General features: G+C 41.7%; 1 protein-coding gene across 16 annotated transcripts in view; it reads left to right on the top strand.

The window, feature by feature from the left end:
* Positions 1 to 106: 106 nt before the first annotated feature.
* The window catches only part of TTLL5 (tubulin tyrosine ligase like 5), a 300,941-nt gene continuing 290,419 nt past the window's right edge, over positions 107 to 10,628 (top strand). For 7 of the 16 annotated variants that reach the window (XM_087448166.1, XM_014784427.2, XM_087448164.1 and 4 more), the window contains exons 1-3: positions 109 to 516; positions 1,819 to 1,987; positions 8,530 to 8,636. In XM_087448166.1, the coding sequence (XP_087304292.1) occupies positions 1,914 to 1,987; positions 8,530 to 8,636 (181 nt within the window). In that variant the 5' untranslated portion in view covers positions 109 to 516; positions 1,819 to 1,913. Of the gene's footprint in view, positions 517 to 1,818; positions 1,988 to 8,529; positions 8,637 to 10,628 lie in introns of those variants that run through there. The other 9 variants (XM_087448160.1, XM_087448159.1, XM_087448157.1 and 6 more) reach the window with 5 other exon arrangements.

Raw genomic sequence — 10,628 nt, 5'->3', positions numbered from 1 at the left:
CCGCCCTCACCCGGCTCCAGGATTGGGTCGTTTCCGTCTGTCCTCGCTGTGATTGGCTGTCCCGGTTCTGCTCGAGCAGGAGATGGGGCGTGAACCCTTTACTGCCAATCAGCGGTTGCCGCTGCCCAAGCCCTATCTCTGGGACGCCGCTCACGCAGTGAACCATCCTGTCTAGAGAGGCGAATGAACTCCGGTTTCGAAGTCCACCTTTTAGGGGCGGAGGAAAAAAGAGCGGCACAAAGAAATCGAGTCTCTTCCGCTGAGAGGAGGGCTCTGCGACCGCGCTGCGCCGCGCCGCCGTGACGACATCCTTCCGCGCCCGAAGCCGAGCGTCCTCAGCGGCGGGTGGCGGGCGCCTGCGCAGTGGCTCCGAGCGGGCGGTTGCTTGTTGGTTGTTGTAGTAACGGGGGAAGCAGCCGTCAGCGGCTGCCGTGAGCCCGGCTGGGGAAGGAGGACGGAGGTAGGCGAAGAGCGCGGTCCCCGCCTGCCCGCCCGAGCCATGGGAAGATGAGACGGGTAAGCGCCTGCGTCCGCGCGCCCCCCTGCCGTGGGAGGTGCGCTCCCGGGTCTGGGCGGCCCCGGCGGCTGCGCTTCCTTCTGAGTCCGGGAGCAGCTGGTGGCTTCCGGGCGCGCCGGGCTGAGTCGCGGCGGCGGAGTCGCCCGGTCCTTCCCCTGGGGAGCATCTGCGACCTGCCTGGGGTTGGGGTGAGCCGAGGTAGGGCTGAGGGGCTGATCCCGTGAGGGCGAGGACGCTCCTGGGGCGAGTGTCCTTAATCTTCTTCCGATCGTCCTGTCTGTCCCCGCTCTGCCGGCGGCCTGGGACGGGTCGGCACCCCTTCCTCGCTTGGAGATTTTGTTTTGCTTTAGCTTAAAGGACATCCCAGCATTTTGGGAGAGATCGAGAAATCCCGTTGGGAATCCTCGGAAGAACGCCTTTGAGGTGGTTAGATCTTCAGCCCATTCCGCTGAAGATCTGTAGGGATCGTTATTGGGATTGGCGTTTTCTTGTCCTGTTTACAGTCTAATCTTATTGTGTATATGAATGGATAGAAAAGGTTTGGAAAGATTGACATCAGGTGGTTATCTCTGAGTAATGTGATTATGGTCATTTAAATATTTTCGTTTTCTTTTTCTGTCATTTCTATTCGTTCCTCAAACACACGTAATGAACATGTACTTTTTCCCTATGGAAAAAGTATTTTAGGTTAGAAATATCTTAATTTCTCGTCTATTTGAGATTCGGATTATAGTTTCTGATTTTTAGTAAGAGAGAATAAGTTTTGAGTGTTTGGAAGGACAGTTTTTTTCCCAGCTATTTATGACCTCGATTGAAGAGAACTATATTAATCTTTTGGTTCCATGGTTGAATTTATTTTAGTGGAAAGATGAGGGCATTTTATCTGTGTGCTTGTCATAGAGTCTAAAATATTTTCAAGGATCTTAAATCTTGAGTTTTTATTTTTAACCTAGGTCAGGTTTTTCTAACAAGCAGTCTGTTTTTGGTTGTCATCTACTTACCTCAGACTTACCGAAAAGTTAAGTAAGTCTATCCTTTTGGTGCATGTTAGATATAGTATATAAAAGAAAAATGAGAAACTCGAACTTAATAACACCTCTTTAAATACATAGAGGACAGACCGTATGTTTGGAAAATAATCCTGATTTTTCTGGCGTATGTGAGGGACTGTGATAGAAGGAAAGCTTCTAGAGGCTGGGCACCATTTAGGTAGATATTCATTTTTATTACTTGAAGATTATCAGCAATAATCAACAAATAGACAACTGTATTATGTTTCAGATCATTTGGCTTTCTTATAGGAAACTGTGCCACCCAAATTGATTGATCCAGTGAATCTGCAAGGAAAGGTCTCTGAGGCCCCCGTCTGCTGACTGTATGACAACCCCTAAAGGAAATGCCAGTCGTGATGGCCCGGGACCTGGAGGAAACAGCATCATCCTCAGAGGATGAGGAGGTGGTAAGCCAAGAGTAAGTAATAGCAAGCCTGCTTTTGACCCTTTGCCTCTAGGATGGAAAATAGTTCTCTTTTACTCATATACTCTTTTACCGAATATCCTTCCTTTACTATTGTCTGCCTCTGGTTTTAGCTTCTATCCATGATCTAATTCAAGATCTTATTGGGTTCCCAACAGCTAACTGACATGAGATAAGGCTCTGGGCTCGTAAGTGAACTTGGGCTCATGAATGAACATCGGTTCTAGATGTTGCAGGTAGTAGCTCTTAGTAAAAACTCTTAATCAGAGCTCCTACCATAGGAGATTTTGAAATTTTTAGATATTGAAGAAAAATAGATCTCTAAACTCTGTGACATTGGTTCTGTTATTTTCTCAAAAGCCTTTACAGTGATGGAATGATGATAATATAGAGAGGTTAGGTGACTTCCCAGAGTAACTGTGGGGCAGGACATTAGAATTCTGTAGCCTGTGCTGTGTCTGTTGGACCATGTTGCTTTCCTGAGTTCTTTTAGGTAAGAGTCATGTTTCTTGATTGCTGGATTCTCATGATAATAAAAATGAATGATAGTGATAAGTGCAGCTGCTATAGATGATGGTAGGGACTTGAACTACTGTATCTCATTTAATCTGAAGATATTTTTGTTCCCACTTTATTAAACTCAGTCTCAGAAATATCAGAGTACTTCTGTAGGGACACATAGAGTAAGTGAAGGATTGAAAACTAGTGACCTAGTTTTCCTGGATTTTGAAGCTCTTCCGTATTTTGCCTCCTTTAACATTATTACTTGGGGCTGGCCCCATGGCTTAGCAGTTAAGTGCTCACGCTCTGCTCCTGGTGGCCTGGGTTCGGATCCCGGGCGTGCACTGACGCACTGCTTTTCTGGCCATGCTGAGGCCGCGTCTCACATACAGCAACTAGAAGGATGTGCAACTATGACATACAACTCTCTACTGGGGCTTTGGGGGAAAAAAGAAAAAAGGAGGAGGATTGGCAATAGATGTTAGCTCAGAGCCGGTCTTCCTCAGCAAAAAGAGGAGGATTGGCATGGATGTTAGCTCAGGGCTGATCTTCCTCACAAAAAAAAACAAAAACAAAAAAACATTATTACTTGACACAGAGAACAAAGAGAGAGACTGGCTTAAAGTTAAGATTAGTTTTTAAGATTCTCTGTGAGTCCCCTAGGATATGTGTGTGTTGTCTAACCTGAGAAATGGGGATAATATCTCCCAGGCTATTTTGTAGGGCTATGCTTAGGATCAAATAGAAGAATGTGTCTGAAATTACTTTGTAAATTATAAAGTGCGCTACAAATGTAAGGCATTATTCTAACTGGCTTTAGTATTGAATGTAAAGAGGACTTTTTATTATAAAGTGGAAGATGCCATTATTTAATATGACTTGAAAAAAATTATTGAAGCATTAAGAAAGCTTTGGGGAAAGGCTTCTTATCACTGGTAGGTTGCAGAACGTAATAGAGACTTGACAATATATTTGGGTCGTTCTTATTCAAGATAATTAAATGGATAATTCCCTCTGGCCACTTTGCCTTCTCATGACTTTTGCGCTCTGTGTGCTGCCTCTTACCCATTTTACAAAATTTTTAACTTCTGCTGAAAGCATCCGTCTTTCTGATTTCAAGATCATTTTTTTACTTGTGAATATCTCTCTAAATAGTGGGCTTGGAGGTTAGGCCCAACAAGTATGAGGTTGAACTGTATAAAATTGCCATTTTGGTAAGCAATGAATGAATAGATGCTTTATGCTTTAGATCACCTTAGATCCAGGGATTCTTAACCTTTTTAATGCCGTGGATCCCTTATCAGAATAATATTTTTAAGTGCTTAAAATAAAATACATATTACAAAGAATACTAATTACATTGACATGCAGTTGTCAAAATTAAAAAAACAAACTTGTGATATAGTAATATGTGCTTTCTTATTGCTACATTAAATAACAAGATCATTCATGTAAAACATGGGAAAGTTAAATTTTATTTTCTGAAGACAGCAGCATGAAGACTGTTTTTGCTTAGTTTGCATAAAATCATCACACTCTGGGGTGGTCTTTGATTAACACTTATAAGTGGGGAATACTGGGAAGCATCATAGATGTCTGGACCACCAATGTGAGATGTGACCATTTGGTGGCTTGAGGCAGAGTTGCCAGATCATTGTCCAGCCTCATCACAGCAGAGGAGGACGACTGTGATCACAGGTGATCTAGTGGCAAGTTTAATATCTACCATAACTTAGAGGTAGTGATAAATGTAAATGACATTTTGAGATATTAACAACTGTAAAATGGTATAAAAAATCTATAATTTCAGATACAGTCAGTGACACAGATAACGCTAATACTGCTGTGCTTTGTTGCCTATATTCATAATTGAGAAATGTTAAATTTGTAGTAGAAGTTAGTAAAATGAAGGTGTAATCCCCACTATCCCCACAATCCAAGTTCATGGACCTTTTGCTCTTCTTCTTTTCAAACTCCTGCTGTTGCTTTTTGACTGTTAATCTCATTCCGTCAGCTTATGTCTTGTCTATCAGACACTTGTTTTATGCATTAGGAATCTTAAGTCAGTCTTGTTCACACTTGGAGCAGTAGGCTAACATTTAAAAAGTCTTGGGGGCCGGCCCCGTGGCTTAGCGGTCAAGTGCTCGCGCTCCGCTGCTGGCGGCCCGGGTTCGGATCCCGGGCGTGCACCAACACACTGCTTCTCCGGTCATGCTGAGGCCGCATCCCACATACAGCAACTAGAAGGATGTGCAGCTATGACATACAACTATCTACTGGGGCTTTGGGGGGAAAAAAAGAAATAAATAAAATTAAAAAAAAATAAATAATAAAAAAAAAATAGTCTTGGAAGTTAGAAAGTCTTAAATCATCTAAGGATGTTGATTGGATCCAAAGATCATGGACATCTGTTAGATCTGCTCAGATCCCTAGGCTGTATTAAAGTATTAATGCCTTGCAATCCTGGACTTCAGGGCTAGAAACTGTCTGTGCAGTCCTTGTTTTGCATGGCATTAATTCAAATAATAAATGTAAAGGGGCTCTTTTTGTATATTTTGCTTGGAGATGCCAAATACAAATTTATAAACAGATTTGGAAACTTTCATAAAAGGATTTGATGTCAGATTTCTTTAGTCATGGAAAAAATAGTAACTTTAATTCCTATCATAAAAGCTGGCTTTAGGGGCCGGCCTGGTGGTGTAGCGGTTAAGTTCGCGTGCTCCGCCGCCAAGGCCCAGGGTTCGGATCCTGGGCGTGCACCGATGCACCGCTTGTCAAGCCATGCTGTGGTGGCGTCCCACATAAAGTGGAGGAAGATGGGCACGGATGTTAGCCCAGGGCCAGTCTTCCTCAGCAAAAAGAGGAGGATTGGCAACAGATGTCAGCTCAGGGCTCATCTTCCTCACAAATAAAAAAGAAAAAGCTGGCTTTATATCAGTTCAAAAGATCATCAGCATTTACATGGAAAAAATAAAAGAGCATCAACAAATGATTATACAGTGAGTGCTACAGGATTTTAGAGAAGGAAGGCATCACTGTGGCTGGAGGAGCTGGGGAAGGCTCCATGTAGGTGGTGAGACGGGCTGGGCCTTGAAGAGTGGGATTAAATGGACAAAGAAGTGAGGAAGGCATTTCCAGCAGGGATGTTGGTATGAGTCAGGCATAGAAGCTTTGAGTTATGCAGGCTGGATCCCAGTTGAGTTATGCAGGCTGGATCCCAGGAGTGAATAATATATATTCCTCATGAAATTGCTTCTTAAGAATCAAAACATTCCTAGGCTTTCAATAAAGTGAACCATAAAACTGGTCTACTTCAGTAATTAATGATTCACATCCTTTGTCTTTTCATGACTCTAAAAGCATATTTTCTTAATATATACTAGTTTCTGGTGTGAATGAAAATGTAAGGTCCCAATTTTCCAGTTTCCTAATCATTTTGAATCTTTCCCTTTAGCACCACCTGGTGGGCGCATGATTTTCATGACAATTTAACATCTGCCTTCAATGTGTTTTAGTTGACCTTACTGAATTAATAATTCGTTGACTACCTCTTTTATCTTTTCATAGCTTGTAAGTGGAAAGATTTCTCTGTCAGAGATTTGGCTTTCCACAGACAGTATGGTTAGGGCCTTGGCTCTTCTCAGCTGTGTGTCTGTTTACAGTTATGCATCGCTTAATGATGGGGATACATTCTGAGAAATGTGTCATTAGGTGATTTCATCGTGTGAACATCATAGAGTGTACTTACACAAACCTAGATGGTATAGCCTACTACACGCCTAGGCTATATGGTACTAATCTTATGGGACCATCATGGTATATGCAATCTGTCGTTGACCAAAACGTCGTTAGGCAGTGCATGACTGTATTGTGTTCCTGACTCTTGTCAGACATTTTTAACATGTGGCCGTAATCCATTGTTTGTGAGTGCTAAGGCACAGTGGTGCCAGGTTGTAGCTAGTGCTAGATTGACAAGGAACTTTGGATAGTTTCCAAAGTTTCTGTCCAAGACTTGGTAATTTAGGCTGCTTGCCTGTTATTTCTCTATCCTCTGACTAAGAAATATAGTGGAAAAATTAGAGTTGGAAGAGATCTTAGGAATCATCTGGCCCCATGCCCACATTTTACAGGTGTTTAAGAGTAAAAAGCATGCAAACCACAGAAAAGTCCTTCTTGCTAAAAAATGCACCTCATGGGGGCCGGCCCTGTGGCTTGGTGGCTAAGTGCGCGTGCTCTGCTACTGGCGGCCCAGGTTCGGATCCTGGGCGTGCATTGATGCACCGCTTCTCCGACCATGCTGAGGCCGCGTCCCACATACAGCAACTAGAAGAATGTGTGACTATGACATACAACTATCTGCTGGGGCTTTGGGGAAAAAAAGGAGGAGGATTGGCCATAGATGTTAGCTCAGGGCTGATCTTCCTCACAAAAAATAAATAAATAAATAAATAAATAAAAATAAAATAAACTTTAAAAAATGCACCTCACAAATGGGCATTATCACCCAAGTCAAAGAGTAAGAACAATTAGCATCCACATTCCATTTCTAGAAAACAGGAGATGAACTAGGTGTGGTGTTCTTTGCTTTCCTCACTAAAAGGCTTTTGGCAGCTCATGCCAAGTGTAAAGGCTGCCTTACTTCTAAGATTGGTAGCCTGGCAGCCTGTGCATTCAAAGTATGGATCTTTTTCAACTTGGGCTGGGAGAGTCTGACTTGGCCCTGAGATTTGTGGTATGGCCTTTGTTAAGGGGTGTGGTCATGTGAGTTTCTGAGAGCATCCTGAATCTTGGCTAAATGGATTGTATTCCATTTAAGGAATTGATTAGCTTAAGTTCCCAAAGAGTTGAGTGTAAGGTGATCCATATGCAGAACATCACCGAAATGTGACTAGGGAGATGGAAGAGTAGAAAGAACATAGACACTTGAATTCAAATACCTGTTCCCTTACTTAACCAGCTGTATAACCTCGGGCAAATTACTTAACCTCTCTGAGACAACTTTGTTCCCATTCATAGTGCGGCAAGAGGATTAAGTGAGGTGCCATGTAAAAGCTCTTAGTTTAATTCCTGGCACAGTGCAGGGACTCAGTTCATTTCTTTCCCTTTCTACCTTCCCGCATTAAGGAGGTTGAAGATTTTCCTAATCTGTGAGTAAATATACATGTGTCTAAGATTGATTAATCTGAGATTTCCTGAGGATAGGGACAGAGAATAAAGTCAGAGGTCCTTTTCTGAAGGAAAATGTCTATTGTTCCATTTAGTATAGGCTTTCTTGAAAATATGTGGTTTTAACTGGGATACTTGTATTAGTTTAGAGTTCCTAGCTCAGAATCTTAGGATGGACCATCAAATTGGCTTAAAAAGGAACTATAGGGTGTAAAAGGGGTATATAAATTATTGTGAATATATTAGTTAGCATTCTTTATGTGTGCTGGGGAGTAAAGTGTCCTAAATAATAAAGGGAATTTATTTACTCATATTTAGGAAGGGCTTGATTCTGCAACTCCATATTTGCCACTCAGGATCTCACTTCTCTCATTCTTTCATTCAGGCTCCACTGACTTCCTCTTCTACCAAAGCTCCATGCTCTCCTCTCCAGGTCACAAAATGACAGTTGCACTTCCAGACTTCTCATGCCCTTACACCACCAAGGGGAAGAGAGGCCATCTCTCCTGTAGCTGCTATAGAAGAGAAAGAAAGCATCGCTTTCTCAGAGGGTCTCACAACCTGTCTCCTGACACTCACTGGCTCCATTTGGTTTATATGCTCATCCCTGAACGAGTCACTATAACTGGGGGGTGGAATGCCTTGATTGGCTGAAACCAGTCAAGGCCTATCCCTGGAGCAGGGATGGAATTAATCTTAAACAAACCACATGCTTAAGAATGGGAGAGTAAGGGTTTCCCAAAGGGCAGCTGGGATTCTTATTCCAAAAGGAGGGGAAAGTTGCTAAGCAGCAAACCGCAGTGATCTGCTTCAGCCGGTAATTCAAATTTTGAGCTGTGAATTAATAAAGCCTTTTGTTATGGTTGCAGGGATCATCCATGTATCATGTGGACTGGAGGCTGCAGGAGAATTCCAGTTTTGGTGTTCCATGCTGATGCTATTCTGACAAAGGACAACAATATTCGAGTAATTGGAGGTGGGTATGACCTCCCCACAGAGGGCAGGGCTGGGTGTGGCCCTGAGAACCTTGTCTTGCAGAAATTGATATCCCATATAGATAGAGAAAGGGCCTTGGTCATGAAAAAATCCACTGATTTGTTATGCTTGAAAGGATTAAGATTTCTTTGGTTGTTTTCTGCATATTAAATTTTTTTTTTTTTGTGAGGAAGATCAGCCCTGAGCTAACATCCATGCCAATCCTCCTCTTTCTCCTCTTTTTGCTGAGGAAGACCAGCTCTGAGCTAACATCTATTGCCAATGCTCCTTTTTTTTTCCCCAAAGCCCAAGTAGACAGTTGTATGTCATAGGTGCACATCCTTCTAGTTGCTGTATGTGGGACGCGGCCTCATCATGGCCGGAGAAGCGGTGGGTCGGTGCACGCCCAGGATCCGAACTTGGGCCGCCAGTAGCGGAGCGTGCACACTTAACTGCTAAGCCGTGGGGCTGGCGCTATTAAATTGTTTTTCCTCTCTGATTTTTTTTTTCAGAATTATGTGTACATGTATTTATTTATTGTTATTTTTTTAATTGTGATAAAGTACACATAAAATTTACCATTTTAACCATTTTAGAGTGTACGACTCAGTGGCATTTAGTACATTCACAGTGCTGTGCAACCATCACCACTGTCTAGTTCCAGAACATTTTCATCATCCCAAAAGTAAACCTGGTACCCAATAAGCAGTCACTACCCTTTCTCCCTTGTCCCCAGTACCTGGCAATCACTAATCTACTTTCTGTCTGTATGAATTTTCCTATTCCAGATATTTCATATATAGACCCATACAATATGTAGCCTTTTGTGTCTGGCTTCTCTCACTTAGCATAATGTTCTCAAGGCTTATCCATATTGTAGCATGTATCAGTACTTCATTCCTTTTTATGGCTGAATAATATCCCATTGTGTGGGTTTGCCACATTTTGTTTATCCATTCGTCAGTTGATGGATGGTTGTTTCTACCTTTTGGCTATTGTAAATAGTGCTGCTAAGAACATTCATAAACAAGGTTTTGTTTGAACACCTGTTTTCAATTTCTTTGTGTATATACCTAGGAATGGAGTTGCTAGGTTGTATGGTAATTCTATGTTTAACTTATTAAGGCACTTCCAGAGTTCCTTAACTGTCACTTAACTTATTAAGTGACTGCAGCGTTCCCACCAACAATGTATGCGAGTTCCAATTTCTCCACATCCTCACTAACAATTTTTATTTTCTGTTTTTTGATTATAGCTATGCTAGAGGGTGTGAAGTGGTCTCTTATGGTGGTTTTGATTTGTATTTCCTTAACGACTTGTAACAGTGAGCATCTTTTCATGTGCTTATTAGCTATTTGTATATCTTCTTTGGAGAAATGTCTATTCAAGGCTTTTCCTATTTTATAGTTGAGTTGCTTGTATTTTTCTTGTTGAGTTATGAGTTCTTTATACATTCTGGATGCAAGACCCTTATCAGATATATAACTTGTAAATAGTTTTTTCCATTCTGTGGTTTGTCTTTTCAGTCTCTTGATAACGTTCTTTCCTGAGCAAGTTTTTCATTTTGATGACGTCAGTTTATCTATTTTTTCTTTTGTTGCTTATGCTTTTGGTGTCATATCTAAGAAACCATTGCCTAACCCAAGGTCATGATCCCTATGCTTCTAAGAGTTTTATAGTTTAAGGTCTTATATTTAGAGCTAAATGGTCTTTGATCCATTTTGAGTTAATATTTTTATATAGTGTGAGATCATTCTTTTGCATGTGGATACCCAGTTGGATTAGTTGAGGAGACTGTTCTTTCCCTGTTGCGTAGTCTTGGCACTGTTGTTCAAAATCAGTTGACCACAGATGTATGGGTTTATTTCTGGACTCTTAATGTTCCATTGATCTCTAGTACATTTATCCTTATACCAGTGCCATATTGTTTTAATTACTGTACCTTTATACTAAGTTTTAAAATTGGGAAGTGTAAGCCTTCTAACTTTGTTCT

The sequence above is a fragment of the Ceratotherium simum genome, chromosome 24, assembly GCF_057802395.1.
Source record: "Ceratotherium simum simum isolate JZ-2026a chromosome 24, ASM5780239v1, whole genome shotgun sequence".
Taxonomy (NCBI): Eukaryota; Metazoa; Chordata; class Mammalia; order Perissodactyla; family Rhinocerotidae; genus Ceratotherium; species Ceratotherium simum.
Note: the sequence above shows the minus strand (reverse complement) of the source record. Positions and strands in the feature narration are given on the sequence as shown.